Here is a 23,853-nt window from a genome sequence, read left to right as displayed (position 1 = left end):
TGGTTTGTCTCTAAAAACAAACCACCTCAAGAAGCGAGCCCACACTTTGCGAATTCTTATGCCTTCTTTCCACGGGCTCTTTCTTGTTGCTCCAAGATCATCAGTTATCCTTTCTTTGCTATTTTCACTGTACCTACCCTAAGTTGTTTCCAGCAGCAGGAAGTAGAAAACCAAACAGATTAGAATCTTGACTAAATCAAGGATAAGCAGATTGTGAAGAGCGGCCTGAACGATCTACTACATTCAAAGCTAATTGACATTACGCCTGGATGACTCAGTGGTTGGGTGTCTGCCTTGAGCTCAGGGCATGATCCAGGATACAGTCCCACATCAGGCTCCCTGCAGGGAGCCTCTTCTCCCCCTCTATGTCTCTGCCTCTCTCAAATAAATAGTTAAAAAAAAAAAAAAAAAAAAGCTAATTGACCTCTACTTTGTTTTAATGAGGTTACAAAATAAGAACTCTCTTGTGACAAAGGTACTATTAATAAAAAATAAATATTTTTTAGGAATTTTGTAAATGGTTGGCTTTCCTTCAATTTGTTATGCTACAAAGATTAATGAAGTAACCAAATGTTAGAAGGAAACCTAAATATAACGTGTGTCACTTTTATAACCAGCGAACAACAAAGCTAATAAAAACAAATTTTCCTTCACTTTTTGATAACACCAGATCTAAGTTAAAAAAATTCTGTAGATGAGTGTCAAAAAATTAAATTCACTCTCTAGTAAGTAGTCTACAGTAATTATGAAACTTCTATAGAAGATTTAGTAGAAAATAAGACACAGGGGAAAAATCTGTCCTCACAGTTGATTATAAAATCAGAAGGTATGCCAGAATAATTTCACGAAACAAATTTTATCTGTTAAAAAAGTATCTGTAGTAAAATAAAGAACATTATAACACACTGAAGAGAAGGACAATGAAATCAAACTTATCTCTACAGTTGTTATTGGCTATTTAACAGAACATACTTTTACATGGATTTTACTGCCTAATGCCTTTTCTTGGACTTGTTTAAATGACAACTGACTATGCTGCTGCTCTAACTGTAATTTACACCTATCTTAAAATCAGAAGCTCTAGCCAAGATGTTATAGCCTACTGAAAATATAAGCCAGTGGCCTAGAAATCTAAGATGGTGTGAATGTTTCCCTTGGGTTTCCCAATGGCATCACGAGTACTCACTCACTATATATTATTATACACTTGAAACCAGGATCTGCTAAAGCTAGCAAACCAACTGTTTTTATATAAGTATTTATTTACTTAGTTACAAGCTGTAACACAAAATAAATGTTTGATAAGTTTGCCAACCAAAGAGTGCAGTCAAAATGAAACAAAACAGCATGTATTCCAAAAACTGACAAACTCTCAGCCAGATCAAAGTTACTGTAATTTTCCTTCACCAGAAGGATCTACTGAGAAGGCATTAACTAGTCAGGACCTAATGCCTACCAGCTAAAGCAGCATCCTCTTCACTTTCTGAGCCATACTGAAGTGCCATGGTAATTGCTGACAAACGACCCCCTTGGACTGTTCTTTTATTACTACAAAGAAAAACAAGCAATCAGAAGACAGGGAAAGATGTTATAATTGTTTGGTTACTTTACAGAAAATAGGAACTGTTAACAAAGCATTCACATCAAAGAAAAGGAATTTTTATTCAGCTGTTTGCTCAGTTTATCTTTGTACTTTTTATAGTTCCCAAAACTAATCCCTTAGCCAAGAAGACCATTTTTTTTCTTCCAGAAAAGAGTGGTGTAGAAAGTCTAAAGTAGGCTACTTGCAATTCTATGTTACTTAAATGCAGCACTACTAGTTATTTTATAAAAAAATAAAGATACATTCATCATTACTGGTTAACTCTCTTCTAAGATGTCCTTATGAGTACAAATTCTATTTTGAATACAAAATCATTTGGCATTTTATCACAATTTATTTTGCTGGAAATATTAAACACTACCTGACAATAAATTCTGCTTAAGCATTTTCCAGAACTGAGGTCAGGCTGACTATAGCACCTCAACCTTTTAAATAAGATATTTGATAACAATTCTCATAATAACCCAATTATACCCCAAAGAATTACTTCATGATAGCCATCAGGCAAACACTAGTAAGCCTAGCCTCATAAACACGGTCAGTTCTCAGACTGAACACATTCATTCTCTCACCGGTAATACTTGCTAGTGGGATTTCTCTCTTCACCAAGGCTGCCTTTACTGTGCGAAGGACCTGTCAACCTGGCTGCAGCCAAATTTGATGGCGTCCTATCCAGAGATAATATTAAAAAAAAAAAAAAAAAAAAAAAAGAACATTGACAGCTGAAATCAGAATGCTAGGTAAACAAAAAAGCAACTATTTTTGTTGTTGTTGTTTCTAAGTAGAAATGCTAAAATATTTCTGAGCCTCTATTGTACAGCAGCCTATGCTCCAAATCTTGAGGACTCTGAAGAGGAGAATGGATAAGGGCTGGTCCTAGAGAGCTTACAGTTCCTACAGTGACCAAGGATCTGGTAATGAAGCAAATGTCAGGGTCAGAAGAAAGCTTCCAAAGCAGCTACTCCAGCTTTCATTTCCAGAAGGAAGAAATGGAATCTCAGAAGTAAAACTTGTTCAAAGTCCTAGTCCTCGGACAAGGAAGAGCCAGGATGAGACTTTAGATCTACTGACATCTGGCTTAATGCTCTTGCTGCTGATATAAAATATATACTATTATACATTACACACAAACACCACATTACATATATGCTTATCATAGATAACATATATTCATATGCATATATATTACATATAAATATATCCATATATAGCAATAAAAGTAGATAATGGTGTTTAGTCTAAAAAATTGTTTTTATTTTTATTTTATTTTTTAAAGATTTTATTTATTTATTCACGAGAGAGACACACACACAGAGAGAGAGAGAGAGAGAGAGAGGCAGAGACACAGGGAGAGGGAGAAGCAGGCTCCATGCAGGGAGTCTGATGTGGGACTTGATCCCAGGTCTCCAGGATCAGGCCCTGGGCTGAAGGCAGCGCTAAACCACTGAGCCACCCAGGCTGCCCTCAAAAATTGTTTTTAAATAAAGCCTTTCAGCTGCAATGAAGGGGCTGGGTAAGAGTTATATCTATTCTCTTCAGAATCACATTATCAGGTGTAAAAATAATTTTCAAATGCAACCTACATCTTGTTTTCCACTGCAATAATTCTACTAGCTAGAAAATTTGGCAAATAATAAAGGCACAAAGATTTTAGATATTTTAAAAACATACCTCATTCGAAGGCTTGACTTGGTCATTTCATGATGTTCAATTTCTGCCTTTTTCATATAAAATATTTTTTTAATAGAATTTGCATCCTGTCAAGATAAAATTACTTGGTTTAGGAAAAAAGGACAATTTAAAATGCCCTCAGTCATGCATTGGACACTTTCTATGGCACTCTCCCACTTGGAGTAGGTTTTCATTTAATATCCACAAAGCTGCATCTTCTAATCTTCCCACAACCTTTGAAAACATCATCACAATTATATATAAGTTAAAAAGCCTCCTAGCTCTTTCACAATTAGTCAAGTAATGCACAAAGATCTAACAGTGAACAAGGAAAAATGGATGAAAGTACCATGAACTTTATCTGTGTCCACCGACCTAAAAATTGATACAAAGATGCATTTCTAAGAGTAAAGACTATGCACACAAATTTAGGATGAATGTCTTGCTTAAATCAATAGCATACTAATATATCAAATCTAGTTTCCCTTCTCTCTAAAATTTATTTTAGGGAAAACCATCAGACCAAAAAGTACAATCTTAACTGCATCAACAAACTACTGGTACTCTACTATTAGTGTCCTATCAAGGACTAAGAATACAAGAACTTCAGAGCTCATTTCTAGCTTTTACCTGAAGTTTCTTAAATGATGAAAGTTTATTAAAAGGTGAAAGATAAATTAATGACCAAAAATAAGTATATTTGAGTCAGCATTCCGAAAGTCTAAATGATTTTACTCCCAAAAGGTTTTCTCAGAATCCTCTGCTATATTCCCAATTACATATTATTAATTCAAGAAATGTCTATAAGCAACTGTGTCACAGGACTACAAAATTTCTAGGAGAGAACTGCAAAGCAATGAAATAATCATTTTACGTTGTGTGTTACACTCCAGAAATTGCTTTTTACATTTATAAAGTTTAAAGCAGAGATTAAATCCATATTAAACTATAAAGTAGATCAAAAACAAACCTTACATCTGGCACAAAGGTAGACATATCAATGAATGGAAGAGAACTGAGATTTCAGAAATAAATTCATACACCTATAGTCAACTGATTTTCAACAAGAGCGTCAACACAATTCAGTGGGGAAGAAAACAGACTTTTGAATATAAGGTGCTGGGACAAATGAATATCCCATGTGGAAGATGAGATACCTCACACCTACCTCATGTATACAAAAATAAATTCAAAATGGATACACTTGGATTTAAGGGCTGAAACTAATAAATTCTTAGAAGAAAACACAGGTATAAATCTTTGTGGCCTTGGATTAAGCAATGCTTTCTTATATAAGCACAAAAGTAAAAGTAAAAGCTTTTTACAAAAGTAAAACTACAAGTAATCAAAGAAAACAAACTGTACTTAACAAAATTAAAAACTTTGTGTCAAAGGACGACACTATTACAAAAGTGAAAACAATCCAAAGAATAGGAGAAAATATTTTAAATCACATATCTACTTTAATGTCCAGACTATATAAAGAAATCTAACAATTCAACAATAAAAAAACAGGTAACCCAATTAAAAAATGGGGTAAGGATCTGAATAAAAATGTTTTCTTTTTTTTTTTAATGTTTTCAAAGAAGATACATGAATGGCCAATATACACCAAAAAATGTTCAATATCACTAATTAATCATCAGGGAAATGCTATTTGAAACACAGTGAGATATGAGGATAGCTATCATAAAAATAAAAATGAAAAACAAGTGTTAGTGAGAATATGGAGAAATTACACTTGCACACTGCTAGTGCGAATGTGAAATGGCACAGTTGCTTTGGAAAACAATTTGGTGTTTCCTCAAAAAAGTTAAATATATAGTTACCATGTAGATCAGCAATTCCATTCCTAGGTATAAAGCCAAGAAAATACTAAGTCCACATAAAAACTTCTGCGTGAATGTCCACAACAGCATTATTTATAATAGCCATAAAGTGGAAACAACCCAAATGTCTAGCAATTGATAGGTAGGGTAAATACAACATGGTAAATAAATACAACAGAGTATTACTCAGCAGTGATCATGCTTCAACATGAGTACCTTAAAAGCCCCATGCTCCGCCCAAGAAGCCAGTCACAAAGGACCACACACTGTATGATTCCATTTATAATGAAATGTCCAGAATAGGCAAATTCACAGAGATGGAAAGTGGGCCAGGACTCCTAGAATAGGGAGACTGGGGGGCAAATGGAGTGATTGCTAACTGCGGTGACAGCTGCACAACTATACACAACTAAAAACCATTACATCGTACACTTTGAGTGAAATGTATGGTATGATATAAATTTTATCTCAAAAAGTTGTTATATAAAAATTGTTGGCTCTAAATTATCTACCCTTACTAATGAAAACAAAAACAATGAAAAACTAACCTTGAATACTTGAGAACCAGGCTCATTGTAAGTTTTGGCATTTTTTGCTAGAAGATCTATATCTTTGGCCATTGCATGAATACTCTTGTAGCTTCCATTCTAGAACAAACAAAATTTTCAGTAAATTAACTGAAAGTTAATTAGCATGATCTTAAAAAAAAAAGAGCTCCACATATTTTTTAATTGTCACCATATTCAAAAATTTTATTGGAAAATACGCATGGGAATATAATATAAATTCATTTTCCCTTTTATAATCTATTTCAATTGTCCATTTACACACAAGTTTTTGAGATAGGTAACAATACCAGAGCTACGCTGGTTTCATAAAAACATAATTTTTAAAAGATCAAATAAGGTAAAAGTCGTTTAATTTAGCAAACATATAGTGCTTACTCTGTGCCAAGCACTGTTCTAAGTGCTTCATGAATACTAATCCATTAGGGTGGACTTAAGGGTATGAAGTAAAATTCTAGTTTTATAGACCACTTCAGATAAAACAGTCAACCATAGAGGTTAACATTTTTGAGTACCTACTATGTACTAGGCTCCATGTTAGAGCTATCACATCTTAAAGCTCACTCAATCCCAAACAACCCAGGGAGACTTAGAACTGCCTTCAGTTTACAAAGAGAAGGAAGAAGAAAGACACTCTAAGCAAAAGGTACACAGGATTAAAGAGAAGGTCACAGAAATGAACAGACACATTCTACAGAAACTGAGAAAACCAAATTAAGTGGAGTGGAAGGCAGGGGGTGGGGGGGTGGGGGTGTAAAACCATAAGCACAGACTGCATAAATAAAGACAAATGAGGCAAAATCCAGAAAGCCAGGCAAAGGAGAGTAGTCAGTTACCTGCCAAGTGAGGATACTCAACTTCTGAGCACTTTTTTTTTTTCTTAAAGATTTTAAGTAATCTCTACACCCAATATGGGGCTTCAACTCATAACCCCAAGATCAAGAGTTGCACATTCTACTGACTGAGCCAGCCAGGTGCTCCTGAGCACTCTCTATTTGGAGAAAACCCTAGTACACGTGGTAGAAGGAATCTACCTTTCCCAACAGAGGGTAAAAATAAGCAGATAGCACTGCCAGCAGCCTGGCAACCAGGGCAACGGGAGATAATTCATGCTTGAGTCTTGAGGGACTAAAGCGAGGGCAAAGGAGTAGAGAAAATGTATTCCTAACTCCCACGAAGGGCAATACAGCAGAGGGGAACAGTGGGCATCCAGTTCCCACAGCGGCAAATGACACTGGGACTAACAACGGCATCCCAAAGAGACTGTGAATAACTTTACCTGTATCATGACGTCCCTAAGTTCTGCCTACTTCCCCAAGGCTAGTTCTTGTGCCTGCCTTCCCAACAATTCTAGGAGCTATCCGATATCCTTTTCATGGATTCCCCTTCTATTGGAATTATTTAGAGTTGGTTACTGTTGCTCCTCTACAAGGAACTGTAATTTGCTAGAGGAGCACTAAAAATAAGTGACAAGGCTCTGGACTGTGAAATAGAAAGAATAAAATAGGGAGAAAGCTAGGGTCAGGGAGCAACATGCCAGAAGGACACGAGTCTTTCAGCAGAGAAGTAGAAAAGACTATTACGATAATTTGGACATAAAAAGACAAGATCTTGATTAGGGTGATGGCAAAGGAGGGGTTTTTATGGGACTTTTGGAAGGAATGGACAAGATAAGGAGCAAAGTTTTAGAAGACTGGGGCTGGGGTAGGGGTGTCTAAAGATCTAATTTGAATTTCAGTAATATAAAAACATCTGGGCAGCCCAGGTGGCTCAGTAGTTTAGCGCCACCGTCAACCCAGGGCGTGATCCTGGAGACCTGGGATTGAGTCCCACGTTGGGCTCCCTACATGGAGCCTGCTTCTCCCTCTGCCTGTGTCTGTGCCTCTTTCTCTTTCTCTCTCTCATGAATAAATAAAATATAAAAAAAAAAAAAAAAAAAAACACCAAACCAACCAAACCAAACCATCTTCCCCCCAGGTACATATTAAGAACCCCAGGGATTTAGGTTCCAGGAGACTAAGTCATTATTACCAGTTGTGCCTAAGGGAGGTGCCTTAAGAACCAGGTGATATATTAGGGAATCTGTATTTTAACATTCTGTTAAAGTATATTATGGTACCAGTAATTACTGGTACCTAGCAATGTCAGGTGAATGTTAGCTGTTGCTACTCCTGCAGACATAGGGAGGAAGGCACTTGAAGAGAACAAAGTCTCTGTTTCCACTGACCTTACGCTCTAACATACTGTAGGTAACTGATTTTGAGACATTCTAAAACTATTTAGAAGCAGGTAAGAATAAACAACAAAGCTTTATTAACAATGTGCCTTTCATAACCAGAACATCTATGCCCACTGCTTTTTAATTTTTGTCCTAAGAGTAAGGTTTACTATGCCAATGAAAATTCTGCTTTCCTCCCTACAGATAAAATGCAAAAGAGACACTGTGTTACCTCCTCCAAAGCTATAATCAGTTACACCAGTCTAATCTGTTTATTATATTGCTAATAACCCCTTACAAAGACATCTGCTTCCCTGTTTTCTTAAAAAAAAAAAAAAAAAAAAAAAAAAATAGAAAGACCTTAGGCCAATCTGCCCTACACCGCATATGGCTACATTTACATATGATATGGCCATCTTCCTACCTGTATCCTCTGGGCAATGGTCTTGAGATCTATAGGCTCCTTAATTATTGCATAATAGTCTGGATATTGCTGAAAGACAAAAACCCAGGTATGCTAAATGAGAGAAAGTATACAGGCAATGAGAAAACAAGAAAGCACACTGACAATCTGTCAATAGCTCTGTCAGATGCAAGGCTATAGACACAGCTGTACAGCATATTGTTTGTTATATTTGAAGGAGAATCTGATCTTAACAGGCTTCATGAAATACACAAGAGCATGTTGTACAAGTTTACAAGTAATATTTGATAACTGCCATATCCAACTAATATACCACAATTTAATGTTTTAGAAAATTCTAAATTCACAGAATCACACAATTTTAAATTTAAGGTTCTACTATATCTATGCCTGGAAATGAAATAGAAAAATCTTTCTGAATGTTCCTATAAGCACTTTTAATTTTGCAATCTCAATCACATATTATCCTCATATAAAATTATTTTTTGTTGTTTTTTAAAAGATTATTTTTGGGGGGGTGGCAAAGAGAGGGAAAGAATCTCAGGCAGATTCCATGCTAAGCATGGAGCCTGACATAGGGCTCGATCTCACGACCACGAGATCAATACCTAAGCAGAAACCAAGAGTTAGATGCTTAACTGAGCACCTAGGTGTCCCTCATATAAAATTCTTATGAGATCAGGTTGCAAGTTTGTTAACTTTATGTTTAACTTAACGCTTCTACTTATTTTGGTCAAATTAATTTTTCCAACTAAAACACATTAAAGTGAAACTACATTAAAGGAACAAAATAAAATTCGAAGAACTCTCTGATTTCTTATCAAATATTAGCTCATCACAAGAAAAGAAATTAAGTATGTTAGAGGAATGTTTTTAAAGAATTTCACAAAGCCCACAGTGCAGGGATGACTAGGTGGCTCGGCTGGTTAAGTGTCCAACTCTTGATTTCAGCTCAGGTCATGATCTCAGGATCATGAGACTGAGCCCCACATTGGGTTCTGTGCTCAGTGGGGAGCTTGCTTGAGATTCTCTCTCCCTCTACCCCTCTCCTGAGTGCAGTACCCCTACTCCTCTCTCTCTCTCTCTCTCTCTCTCTCTCTCGCTCTCAAATACTTAAAATCTTTAAAAACAAAACAAAACAAAAAAACAAAACACAAAGTCCATAGTGCATTCATTGTCCCAAGCTTTTTGTACAGATTTGGTTCCTTGGAAGAAACTGAAGTGGACCAAAAATCAAACGTTGGTTTACTTAGGGAGGAGAGGTGTCAGGGGAAGTGAGACTGGGTTCTCCAAGCTCTTCCAATCTGTTCAAGTTGTTGAAGTCCAAACAACAACAAAAAGCAGGAGGCTACAGCCTTCATGGCTGAAGGCATGATCTCAAGGATGCTTCCTTTCATCTGATTCCTCAGCTTACTCCTACTTTCTTAACCCTATTCTTTTTTTTGCTTGGATCAAACCCCTTTTCTGTCCCCTCTCTTTAGCAATTCTACTTCTGAGAAACAGTTCAGAGGACAAATTATGGCAAGGCCACCCAGGCTGGGGTGGAGTGTAATCCCAGCTGTCGGCTTTACATATTCACAATTCCCCTCTCCTGGGACACCTGGGTGGCTCAGCAGTTAAGTCTGCCCTCGCTCAGGGCATGATCTTGGGGTCTGGATAGAGTCCTGGATAGAGTCCCGCATCAGGCTCCTTGCATGGATCCTGCTTCTCCCTCTGCCTATGTCTCTGCCTCTCTCTCTCTCTCTCTCTCTCTGGGTGTCTCTCATTAATAAATAAATAGAAATCTTTAAAAAAAAAAATTCTCCTCTCCTACTCAGATAGTCCAGCTTGGGAAGGGCCATAAAAGAAAGGTAAACAGTCCTTGCTGTCTTTTCAAACTGTCACACCCTGAACGACAATGGGAACCTACTTTTTCCAACCAACTCTTACTGCATGGTATTCCTGAAAGCCCTCCTAGAATAGGGGAAGAACAGGATATTAATTGTTTTTTGTTTTTTAAGTAGACTCCAAACCCAGCATGGAGCCCAATGTGGGGCTTGAACTCTTGACCCTGAGATCAATACCTGAGCTGAGATCAAGAGTTAGATACTTAACCCACTGAGCCACCCATGTGCCCCAGGATATTAATGTATTACTGCTTCAGGTCACTCTTGGTGGCTTGACCACTGATATCCTGCAGAATAAGAGCAGCTCTTGAGTAAAGATTATACTCCATTCTTTTTGTTTTTTTTTTTATTGTAGTTAAATATACAAAAGATTTACCATTTAATCATCGTAAATGTGTGGCTCAGTGGTATTAAGTACATTCACATTATTGTGTAACCATTGGCATAATTCATCTTCCAAATTTTTCATCTTCTAAAACTGAATCTGCAGACCCACTGAACAGTAACTGCCCTCTCTCCCTTCCGGCTAGCTCCTGGAAACCACAATTCTACTTTCTCTCACTATGAATCAGAATACTCGGAGTACCTTCTATGAGAGGAAACATGCAATTTTGGTCCTTTTGTGACAGGCTTATTTCACCTTCATGTGTTCAAGGTTCATTATAGCATGTGTTAGAATTTCATTTTTAAAAATTTTATTTTAAAGATTTTATTTATTTATTTGAGAGAGAGAGAGCACATGAGCGTGTACGAGCCAGGGAGGGGAAAGCAGAGGGAGAAGCAGACCCCTTCCCGAGCAGGGAGCCCAACTTGGTGCTGCATCCCAAGTCCCTGGGATCCTGACCTGAGCTGAAGGCAGATGCTTTAACTGATTGAGCCACCCAGGTGCCTCTCATTTTTATTTTTTTTATTTTATTTTTTAAATTTTTATTTATTTATGACAGTCACAGAGAGAGAGAGAAAGAGGCAGAGACATAGGCAGAGGGAGAAGCAGGCTCTATGCACCGGGAGCCCGACGTGGGATTCAATCCCGGGTCTCCAGGATCGCGTCCTGGGCCAAAGGCAGGCGCCAAACCACTGCGCCACCCAGGGATCCCTCATTCTTTTTTTAAAAGGCTCAATAACACTGAATTGTATGTATATACTACATTTCATTCATCTAGTCATCTGTTGAAGGACACTTGGGTTGTTCCTATGTATTAGGTATTCTGAGTAATACTGCTATGAATTTGTGTGTACAAATCTCTTTAAGATCCTGCTTCCAAATCCTTTGTATATACCAAAGGAATATATTGCTGGATCATATGGTAATTCTATGTTTAATTTTTTGAGGATTAGTCTTACTGTTTTCTTAACATTTTTTTTTGAAGATTTTATTTATTTATTCATGAGAGAGAGGCAGAGACACAGACAGAGGGAGAAGCAGGCTCCATGCAGGGAGCCCGACGCGGGACTCGATCCCAGGACCCTAGGATCATGCCCTGGGCCAAAGGCAGGCACCAAACTGCTGAGCCACCCAGGGATCCCTGTTTTCTTAACATTTAAAACATATGAAAAAAAATTAAAACATCACCAATATAATCACACTGTATTTTTTGAATCAGATCCACACTTAAAATAGTTATATTTGCTTTTTTTTTTTTTAACTTTTTAAAGTAAAACTTACACCAAACATGGGGCTTGAACTCATGACCCGAAGATCAAGAGTTGCACGTTCTACCAAATGACCAGCTAGGTGCCCTTATGTTTTATTTCTAATGTGGTAACTCCTACAACTAGTAAAGACACATCTCTAAATAACCAGTTTTGTTGATGCCTGATGGGGAAAGCTGCAAGCCAATTATCAGTCAATAAGCACTTTTTGCACACCAATGACATGCTGGATTCCACTACATGGGAGGGACACAAAAGAAAATGACATAATCTTTGTTCTTTTTTTTTTTTAAGATTTTTAATTAATTTATATATTCATGAAAGACAGAGAGAGAGAGAGAGGCAGAGACACAGGCAGAGGGAGAAGCAGGCTCCATGCAGGGAGCCTGACGTGGGACTCGATCCGGGGACTCCAGGATCATGCCCTGGGCTGAAGGCAGGCTCTAAACCACTAGGCCAGGGGCAGCCCGGGTGGCTCAGCGGTTTAATGCCGACTTCAACCCAGGGCATGATCCTGGAGTCCCCGGATCGAGTCCCATGTCAGGCTCCCTGCATGGAGCCTGCTTCTACCTCTGCCTGTGTCTCTGCACCGCCCCCCCCCCCCCCCGCCCTCTCTCTGTGTCTCTCGTGGATAAATAAATAAAATCTTTAAAAAAATTAAAAATTAAACCGCTGAGCCACCCAGGGATGCCCCTAATCTTTGTTCTTAAATTCAGGGACCAGGGAAGGAAGTAGATAAAAAGTAAATGATCACAATGGAATTAAGTGCTATAGTGGAGTACATCTACAAGTATATCCTTGTCTAGAAATACAAGAATGCTTAGGCCATGGAAATTTTTCTAGTTCCACACACTATAGTGGAATTTTACCTACGTTCACTGCTTTTTGGGTATGAAGCCACAAGAGGCCCTGCCACTTTTAAAAGTTATCACTTGGGACACGTGGGTGGCTCAGTGGTTGCGCATATGTCTTCAGCTCAGGGCGGGATCCTGGAGTTCCAGGATCAAGTCCCACATCCGGCTCCCTGCATGGAGCCTGCTTCTACCTCTACCTCTGTCTGTGTCTCTGCCTCTCTCTGTGTCTCTCATGAATAAAGAAATGAAATCTTTAAAAATAAATAAATAAAAATAAGGGGCTCACTAGTCTGGGAAACCTTTTCCTCTTTGGGGCAGAAGATTACTAGTAGATCATTCTCTCTTCCATCACCAGGAGAGCCAAGAGAACTAAAAAAGGAAGAAGTAATTTATCTTCCTCTCACTCTGTCTCGTGAGCAAAGAGAATGTTTTCTCTTTTATAAATAAAGGCTTAGTTTAGGTATTTATTTTGCTATTTAAGAATTACCAATCTTGGAAACAACCCAAATGTCCATTGACAGATGAATGGATAAATATGGTATATGCACACAATGGAGTTTTAGCTTTAAAAAGGAAGGACAGGGAATCCCTGGGTGGCTCAGTGGTTAAGTGCCTGCCTTTGGCCCAGGGTGTGATCCTGGAGTCCCGAGCTCAAGTCCCACATCAGGCTCCCTGCATGGAGCCTGCTTCTCCCTCTGCCTGGTTATCTCTGCCTCTCTCTCTCCTCTGTGTCTTTCATGAATAAATAAAAAAAAATCTTTAAAAAAATAAAAAATAAAAAGGAAGGACATTCTGACACATGCTACAACATGGATAAACCCTGAATACATTATGCTAAATAAAAGAAGTCAGATATAAAAAGATAAATATTGTATGAGTCTTCTTATCATCAGTTACTTAGTCAATTTCACAGAGAGAACAGAGTGGTAGTTGCCAGAGTGGGAATGGGGAGTTATTTTTGGTTGTTTTATTTTACTGATTTAATTTTAATTTAGTTTAATTTTATGGGGAGCTATTGTTTAATGGATAGATTTTTCAATTAAAGAGATGAACATACAATATGAAGGTACTTACATCACTGAACTGTACATTTAAAATGGCTAAACAGTAAATCTCAAGTATATTTTACAGCAATAAAAAAAAAAAAAAAACAGTAAGAATAACCAAACAATTGTTCTAAACCCACAACTTTTAGGTGAGGTAAAATCACAGAACATATCTTATGTGCTTGCTGCTGCAGCCTCAAGGAAGACCTCTTGGCAGCCTCCAATGCCTTTCGCTAATTTTACCTTATTTACTAGGAACTAATAAATTTTCTGAAGTACTGAAAAATAAAAAACAAAATAAAAACACGCTTTAATTGTATCACTTACCACTTTAGAAGGCAGTTTCTGGAAAAGTTCACTAATGAGACGTCCTGATGGATTTGTGGCTACAACTATGGCTTCAAGAAGCTGCTCCAGGATCTCCTTCAAGTAACTTGGAGAAGACTGGGAGGAGGGGGTTAGCAGGAAAGAAAGGAGTGAGAAGGACTCTGTGAGAGAAACCCAAAAATAAATGCTAAAATATTAAAGTCAATTTTAAAAAAAGCAACTAGTAAATAGTTATACTTATTTAGAAAGACAAGAATACCATAGAAACACTCTGATGTTGAACATAGGGCTTGTACCCTGGGCATGGCATATATGAAACTAATGAGGCTCCTTACATTGTGTCAGTAACTAAATCTCTTGATCAGGGCCTTTTCCTGAACTCTATTCCACAGTAAACACTGTAACAGTGAAATTCAAGTGCCATATGTGTGAAATGATGGAAACAAACCTTTTTAGGGTCTGAGCAACTGAGACAGAAAATATGTCCTATGATACCTCTTTACACCCGCTGTTTCTATCTACTGAAGTCTATTTTGGTAGAACAAGGACATACATAAAGCTGAAAATACATAGTTCTACCCATGGGGTGCTCGGCCGGATCTACCAGCAGAATTCAAGCTATCTCAAAAGTGAATGGAGATTAAATCAAATTATGTACATTACTTCTGCCCTGCAGACTGGCTGACTGACTCCTACCTTGGTCACTGTTTCAACATGGGAAAGTATATGCCCTCAAGTATACTTGGCCAAGAAGGGTTTGAGTCTGAAGCTGGTTCTATAGCGAGCAATGGCATGTGTAAATCAAGAGTTCTAGCAAGGGTGCCTGGGTGGCTCAGTTGTTTAAACATCTGACTCTTTTGGCTCAGGTCGTGATCTTGGGGTTGAGATTGAGCCCTGGGAAGGGCTCCATGCTCAGCAGGGAATCTGCTTGAGATTCTCTCTTCTTCTCCCTTTGCCCCTCCCTGCCACATTCACTCTCTCTAAAATAAATAAATAAATCTTAAAAAAAGAAAAAAGGGGACACCTGGGTGGCTCAGTGGTTAAGCATCTGCCTTCCGCCCAGGGCATGATCCTCAAGTCCTGGGATCATGTCCCACATTGGGCTCCCTGCATGGAGTCTGTTTCTCTCTCTGCCTATGTCTCTGCCTTTCTGTCTCTCTCATGAATAAATAAATAAATCTTTTAAAAGAAAGAAAGAAAGAAAGAAAGAAAGAAAGAAAGAAAGAAAGAAAGAAAGAAAGAAAGAGAGAGAGAGAGAGAGAGAGAGAGAGAGAAAGAAAGAAAGAAAGAAAGAAAGAAAGAAAGAAAGAAAGAAAGAAAGAATAGATAGATAGAATAGATAGATAGATTGATTATAGAAAATGTACTTCAGGACCAAACCATGTTTTGTGCATATAAAAGAAAGGTTAATGGTATTTCTGGCTTAAATCATAAAAGCACTGGTATTTGTGTTCTCATTTAACAGATCTTTTTTATTTAGTGCAGTCTCAATTTTAAGGTCCAACATGAACTCCATAGATGGAGCACTAACATCTCATGGGCCTGACACAGTGCCTGGCAGTAACAGACACATAACAAATATTTAACAAATAAAACACGATTAGCTGAGGGTCTCCAACCACCTAAGCTTAGAGAACCAACAAAACACTGATGAAAGCAGACTAAATACACCCATGCTTAAGTCATTTACTTCCTGGCTAAAACACAGTACCACAGAGCTTTCAAAAGAGGAGACTTCTATTCTGCAGCCAAGATTCCTCTCCCTCCAAACCAGCTACTTTGGAAACGTGTTGCAGGTGACCTGGAACGTGGTGTGTGAATGCATCCATACAACCTATTGCCACAAATGGGAAAACTCCAAGGAAATCTCTATGAGTCAAAAATGAGAAGCTTGAAAATTCCCTCTCACAAGAACTTAAAGCTAAGAAGAAGCCTGGGAAGTACAAATATGAATGTGCAAGATCCTCCCAATTTCATACTAAAGAAACATAGGCAAGTCCTAAATGCAAGTGGCTTCACTGTTTGACTAGAACCCTGGAAGCCTACAATAAGCCTGAGACCTCTGTAGGTAATGTTCTCCCAAAAAAGCAAAGGGTAAGTTGCTGTTCCTCTATTAACACTAGAGAGTAAAATTTCAGGGAATCCCTAGTTAACTGCCTCTACCTAATTCTAATCATTTAACTGCTAGAAAAAAATTGACAAGGTGCCTAAAAACTGCATTTTGAGACTCTAAGAAGTGGTGACTTTTTTTTTTAAGAGAGAGGAGAGAGAAGTGAGAGCATGTGTACGTGTGAGTGGCAGGGAGGCGGAGGGAGTGGGAGAGTGAATCTTAAGCTGACTCTGTGCTGAGCACAGAGAACAACGTGGGTCTTGATTATCACGACCTGAGTCAAAACCAAGACTCGGATGCTTAACCAAGTGAGTTACCAGGCGCCCCCAAGTATTTACATTTTTGAGAAATTTACCTACCACTTCTTTTTTCTGTGTTGAAGTTTGAGGAAAAGGTCTATTTAGGTTAACTTACGAAGAAAGGGGAATGCTCTGCTTTGGGTGTCTCACTATTTAGCTACAGAAGAGAGATGTCCTTACTTTTATTATCCTTTTTCCTCTTTTTAAACATGTATGTTCATTCATCAAGTATTTATCAATACCTACACACTAGGCAGTCTAGATGCCAGGAATAAGTGAATAAGGTGGTATCTTTTGTGGCTCTATCATTCTCTATGGAGGAAGAAAGTAAATAAATATGTAAACAAACAAATTATTTCCACATACAGTGACAAAAAACTGAGGACCACAGAACAGAGTGCTGTGATGATGGAAAAGGAAGGGTGCGTGGCAAACAATTTAGAAGGTGGTCAGGAAAGTCCACTCCTAACTGTCATTATTTTAAGTGATCTAAGAATCATGAAAAAGAGCCAGTCACAGAAAGAGCCAAAGGAAGCATGTTCTAAGCAGAAAAGCACCTACAAAATCCTACAGGCAGGAGCACATTTGGCATGTTCTAGGAATCCTACCAGTCTAACCTACAAAAAATATCCTGAAGATGATTCCAATGACTCTCCAACTCTTTTTTTTTTCTTTTTTTTTAAGATTTATTTATTCATGAGACACACAGAAAGGCAGAGATACAGGCAAAGGGAGAAGCAGGCTCCACACAGGGAGCCTGATGCGGGACTCAATCCCAAATCCTGGGATCACACCCTGAACCAAAGGCAGATGCTCAACCGCTGAGCCACCCAGGCGTCCCAACTCTCCAACTTTTAATCACAACACTGCCTACTATTTCAATCTAGCAAGACTGGAATAGTACTTGATAGTATGAAAGTTCTCCTTAAAACTGAGCAGGAAATATGCATTAATGTAAGAGTAACTTATGAAAACAACCTCTCTGGTCATATGCCCCCTTACCCTCCTCGCTACCAACACAGCTTCACAGGAAGCCCAGCTGCCTATAGTAGCACAGAAGAAATCACAGGCAGGGGTCTTGTCCACTTCCCAATGGTCCATCCTACTTGCTCCAGTTGTACACTTACTCCTTCCGTCACTGTGCCTTGATTGTCTTGCCCATCTTCATCATCATCTTCATCATCTGCTTCTCCCTTTTGAACAAACTCATTTCTCGTTCGAAGGTACAAATCCCAGAGTTTGCAAGCAGCTTTATATTCAGGAGAATCTGGCTGTACATTAACAAAGATAAGAGAAAAAACCCCTCACTTTAGTATTTTATTGCAAATCAATGACTACTTTTAAAGCAGTCTATTCCAGCAGAGACTAGCATTCTAAGGCATTAACTTTGAAACTGTGCTACAAATTTAGAAATCCTTATGATTAAAAGATACATGGGCCTCCATTTCTCTTCTGAAGAACATGTTTTAAAAGCATTCTGAAATAATACTTACGTATGCCTAACTCATTACATTAAGACTTGAAGCAGAAGATAACAATTTATAAATTAAAACTAATTACTCATACACAAAGAAACGCAATTTATTTATTTATTTTTGAAGATTTTACTTATTTATTCATGAGAAACACAGAGAGAGAGAGAGAGAGGCAGAGACACAGGCAGAGGAAGAAGCAGGCTCCATGTAGAGAGCCTGACGTGGGACTTGATCCTGGGTCTCTAGGATCCCGCCCTGGGCTGAAGGCGGCACTACACCGCTGAGCCACCGGGGCTGCCCTAGTACTACTTCTATTTTTAAGGTGTTTACTACTTAATTTAAAGACTTCTTTTCCTAAAGTGTAACAGGGATAAACTTTAACTGAAACTTCTCAGTAAGAGCAATGCTGGAAGCAATGTTAAAATAAATAACACGTAACTTTAAAAACGTACCCACACGCTGACAATAAGGAGTAAGCAATGCTCAAAAGAACAAGAATAGAGTAAAAGGGGCAGCCTGGGTGGCTCAGCGGTTTAGCACTGCCTTCGGCCCAGGGCATGATCCTGGAGACCCAGGATCAAGTCCCACGTCAGGCTCTCTGCATGGAGCCTGCTTCTTCCTCTGCCTGTGTCTCTGCCTCTCTCTCTCTCTCTGTGTCTCTCATGAATGAATGAAATCTTTAACAACAACAACAGAAAAGAATAGAGTAAAAGCAGGAACCCAGATGAGCAAGCACAACACTGAAGCTGATGTTCACTTGAGAGCTTTTGTAAGACCAGATAAACCCAAGCTTTAGTTTTCAAGGCTCTCTGAGGCTGCAAGGACAGGAGATAAAGGTCAGGGCCCACCAGAAGCTGGAACTTCAAAGGCCACAGCTGCAGTGTAAGTGGGAATTCAAAACAATTCAGTTTCTGTTGAGAGATGCCTGGGAACAACACTACCCATCTCAACCTCCACTCAGCTAACCTGTGCTTATTATCCCAAACCACAGCACTGCAGGGTGAGGGGAGACCCAAGATAAATCTCCACTGAGAATTCTTCATCATATGCTAGCTCTAACAAAGACAGGCCAGGTACCTGGGATAAGCGACACACTACCTGAATGAACCTAACTTCAATCTAAGCCTCAATCTCTAGAGATCAAGTTCCAAGACATATGAGCTTAAAGTTAAAATTCCTAAAACACAAAAGAAGGAAATAATCACAAAAGAAAGCCAGCAGAAATCACCGTAAAATCAGATATGCAACATTTCAGATATTGGAATTATGTGCCGTTGAATGAAAAATAAGTGTGTTGAACATGTTTAAAGAAACAATAGGATTGAAAAATATAAGCAAAGTGCAGGAGACTCTGAAAAATAAACTACTTCCAAAATATGAAAAATATAAATATTAAAAAGTTAGAACTCAATAGAGAGGTCTAAGAGTTTCAAAGAAAACTGGAAGAACTAAAGAAATTAACTAAAGAGCAACATAGGCACTAAAAAGTGGACTATGAAAGGTTAGGAGGAACAGAGACCTGGGAGGGGTCTAATAGAACACCCAATCAGAGTTCTATCAGATGGGAGAGTGGGGCAGGGACAGCATGTAAAGACAAAACAGTTGCAAACTTCTCAGAGCTGATGAAAAATACCAAAGATTTAGAAAGCCCTATCAAACCCCAGACTATACAAAGACATCCATATCTAGACATATCACCATGAAATTGCAGAACACATGAGATAAAGACACCAAAAACAGCTAGAAAGAAAAGACAGCTAACCTTTAAAGGAACTAAAATTACATGGACTTCTTGATAGCAAATAAATAAATAGGGGCACCTGGCTAGCTCAGTCAGAAGGATATGCGATGCTTGATCTCAGGGCCATGAGTTCAAGCCCCACACTGGGTTTTAAAGATTAAAGATTACTTAAACTTAAAAAAAAAAAAAAAGGAATAAAGAGTAGAATGTGAGTAAAAACAAATACTGATAATCTATAAAACAATAACATTCTTTTACGGGATTAAAAATCTGCCACAACAGGGGTGCCTGGCTGGCTCAGTCAGTGAAGCATACCATTCTTTATCCCAGGATTGTGAGTTCCGGTCCCGTGTTAGGTGCAAAAATTACTTAAAATCTTTTTTTTTTTTTTTAAAGATTTATTGATTTGAGAGGGAGAGAGAGAACTCGAGGAGGGGGAAGGGCCGGGAGAGAATCCTCAGACTCCCCGTTGAGCAGAGCCAATGTGGGGCTTGATACCAGGACCCTGATATCATGACCCAAGTCAAAATCAAGAAATGGATGCTCAACTGACTGTAGACTACCCAGGTGCCCCAAAAATCAAATCTTAAAAAAAAATTCTGCCATAACAGAACTAAAATACAAAACATCAGTAGCATAAATAGATCAGAGTTTAATTGTTCTAAGGTCTTTGTATTGTTCAGAAGGAGATTTAAGATGCTGATTAACTTTTGACTTTGATAAATTAAGTATGCATATTAAAACTTCTTGAGTAAGAAGTAACAGGTTACCAACACATCTTACAACCCCCAAATTACAGAGAAAATAAGAGGGTATAACAAAATGTAACCTAAGGAAGGCAGAAAGAAAAACAGGAAAAAAAATTACAAATGAGATAAACAGAAAGTAGAAATTTAGATGACAACAATATATCCAAACAATGTTATTACTAAAACTGTAAAGAGATGAAATCCAGTTAAAAAGATCATCACCTGTATTAATAGAAATTCACGTATATGCTGTTTACAAGAGATACATTAGCGTGAAAAGGCTGAAGGAAAAGAATGGGAAAAAAATTAACTAGATAAAAACAAAAGCTGATAGAACTATGTTAATATAAAACAGACTTCAAACAAGACCTTACTAATGACACTACATAATGAAAAAATTTCAATTTACTAGGACAATGTAACAACTTTAAACTTGTATGTTCCCAGTTACATAGTTTAAAAATACATAAAGAAAAAGATCAACAGAGTTATAAGGAGAAACAGACAAATCCATGGTCAGAGTGAGAGATTTTAAAATACTTCATTTGGTAAATAGTTTGTGCAGATAAATCAGTTAAGGATATCAATGATTTTAGTGACATAATTAACAAGCTAGGTCTGATGGACACAGGCAGAATCCTGTATCCAGTGAACAGCACCCCTGTTACAGTCACAAAATTTATAGCATCTTTATTCATGATAGCTAAAAGTAGAAACCATGCAAATGCCCATCAACTGGGAAATGGATAACAAAGGGTGGAATAGCCATATAACAGCCTATTATCTAGTCACAGAAAGGAATGAAGTACTAATACATGCTACAAAATGAATGAACCTCAAAGACATGCTCAGTGAAAGAAGCCAGTCACCTAAGGCAATGTAGTATTTGATTCCATTCATATGCAACATACTGAACAGGCAAATCCACAAGGAAAGAAAATAGATTAGTGGTTGCCAGGGGCAGGGAGGAGGGAAATGGAGAGCACCTGTTAATGCCTATGGTTCTTTTGGAGGTAATGAAGATATTCTGGAGTTAAGTAATAGTGATGTTTGCACAACTTTGTGAATACACCAAAACCCCCCAAATTCTATACTTTATTACTTTTTAAAGTAGGCTCCAGTGATGCCTGGGTGGCGCAGTGGTTTGGCACCTGTGTTTGGCCTGAGGCATGATCCTGGGGTCCTGCATCGGGCTCCCAGCATGCAGCCTGCTTCTCTCTCTGCCTGTGTCTCTGCCTCTCTCTCTCTCTCTCTCTCTCTGTCTCTCATGAAAGGGTAAATAAAATCTTTTAAAAAAATTAAATTAAATTAAAAAATAAAATAATAAAATAAAATAGAATAAAATAAAATAGGCTCCATACCCAGTGTGGAATCCAACACAGGGCTTCAACTCACAACCCTGAGATCAAGATCTGAGATGATATCAAGAATTGGAAACTTAACCAACTGAGCCATCCAGGAGCTCCCGAATTCTACACTTTAATTTAAAGAAGACTTAAATAAACAATACACCAAATTCAAAGACTGGAATAATCAATATCACTATTATGTCAATTCCCCACAATATCATTGATCCACAGAGTCAATGCAATTCCAACAAAACTTCCTTGGGATCCCTGGGTGGCGCAGCGGTTTGGCACCTGCCTTTGGCCCAGGGCACGATCCTGGAGACCTGGGATCGAATCCCACGTCGGACTCCCGGTGCATGGAGCCTGCTTCTCCCTCTGCCTATGTCTCTGCCTCTCTCTCTCTCTGTGTGTGACTATCATAAATAAATAAAAATTAAAAAAAAAAAAAACAATAAAACTTCCTTTTTTAAAAAGATTTTATTTATTTATTTATTCATTCATTCATTCATTCATTCATTCATAGAGACAGAGAGAGAGGCAGAGACAGAGGCAGAGGGAGAAGCAGGCATCATACAGAGAGCCTGACGTGGGTCGTGATCCAGGGTCTCCAGGATCATGCCCTGGGCTGCAGGCGGCGCTAAACTGCTGCACCACCGGGGCTGCCCAAAACTTCCTTTTTTGTGTGTGCTTAACACAACATATAAATGTATAAGGGGCAAGAATAATCAAGAATAATCAATAACCAGTCCTTCCTTAACTGATAAAGAATTATAAGGCCATAATTATTAAGGCAAGAAACAGCCAAGTGAGCTGAAACAAAAGGAACAGAACAAAGGGCCAGAAAGGGACACAACAGTCCAGGGAAATGGTGCCAGCACTGAAAGCGTAGATGGACATGGAGATGACCACTTCAAGGTGATGCTTATCCCCATTTAGAAACAAAATAGAACTCTAGCTCGCAGAAGACACAAAACCAATCTGAGCTGCCTTAGAGGTTTATATGTGAAAGACAGAACTATTAAACTTTTAGAAGAAAATATAAGAGTGTCTTTATAATCTTTGGATGAGAGGGAGTTCTGCAACAAGACACAAATGACAAACCACAAAGTTAAAGAGTAATAGACTGGATTATATTAAAACAATCTTCTGTTCATCAAGACACCATAAAGAATGAAAACAGACTCACAGTGGACTATGACAGCAATAAATACAAACCAAAGAGGATTAATATCTAGAATATATAAAAAAACTTCTAGAAATAAATATGAAAATGACAACTCAAGAGAAAAGCTGCCAAAAGATTTGAACAGACACAAAAGAAACAAGAATGGTACGTGCTACATGAATCTTCAGTCTCTTTATTAAAAGAAACAAACTCAAACCACCAAATGAGAAAACACTACTTACCTACTAGACTGATAAATATTTAAAAAGCCAAGCTATTACTCTAATTGGATACCTTCTAAATATGGTGCTTTCTTACCTTATAATAGGCCTTTGCATTGTTAAAAAGCAGCTGGAAGTCAGCCGTCAGCAGATTAACATCATCATACTCTTCCATTTTTAGCTTTTGTTGGATTTTCATCAAATCAATGGGCTGAGAAACCACTTCATAATAGTCAGGTTGATTTCTGTAGTAATGTTTTTAAAAAAGGTATTAGTCCAAAGTCCATAAAAAGTTATATTTCAAAACTACTTGTGGTCATGTCCAACATCCCAAGTGACAGAACATACTAGACTTATTCCTATTATTACAACTGAAAAGGAATAACCAAAGCAAGTGCATATGCAAGCCCTTTTCTAAGTATATATTAGCAACATAAAAACCTAACTTAACATCTGTAATGGTTATTTATATGCTAAATATCTAAGATTTAGGGCACCAGCACTAAAACTATGTCACTGGCATCTTCTGCAAATGAAAATAACTTACCTTTCGCGGTGTTCAATAGTGGCTGAAAATATTCATTTTCAAAGCTCTTTGCAAACTTACAAAATGGACTGTCTCTTCACTTAGTGACCAGAACTTTTTCTGCCAAGTACTACCAAGTGC

General features: G+C 38.1%; 1 protein-coding gene across 23 annotated transcripts in view; it reads right to left on the bottom strand.

Moving 5' to 3' along the window:
• The window catches only part of PBRM1 (polybromo 1), a 121,551-nt gene that overhangs the window by 80,905 nt on the left and 16,793 nt on the right, over positions 1–23,853 (bottom strand). For all 23 annotated transcript variants that reach the window (XM_038566210.1, XM_038566217.1, XM_038566203.1 and 20 more), the window contains 8 exons: positions 23,284–23,431; positions 17,614–17,757; positions 14,078–14,194; positions 8,312–8,380; positions 5,652–5,750; positions 3,275–3,360; positions 2,176–2,271; positions 1,457–1,548 (listed from right to left, as the gene is read on the bottom strand). In XM_038566210.1, the coding sequence (XP_038422138.1) occupies positions 1,457–1,548; positions 2,176–2,271; positions 3,275–3,360; positions 5,652–5,750; positions 8,312–8,380; positions 14,078–14,194; positions 17,614–17,757; positions 23,284–23,431 (851 nt within the window). The remainder of the gene's footprint in view (positions 1–1,456; positions 1,549–2,175; positions 2,272–3,274; positions 3,361–5,651; positions 5,751–8,311; positions 8,381–14,077; positions 14,195–17,613; positions 17,758–23,283; positions 23,432–23,853) is intronic.

This window comes from Canis lupus, chromosome 20, assembly GCF_011100685.1.
Source record: "Canis lupus familiaris isolate Mischka breed German Shepherd chromosome 20, alternate assembly UU_Cfam_GSD_1.0, whole genome shotgun sequence".
Lineage (NCBI taxonomy): Eukaryota > Metazoa > Chordata > Mammalia > Carnivora > Canidae > Canis > Canis lupus.
This window is presented reverse-complemented; position numbering and strand designations above follow the sequence as displayed.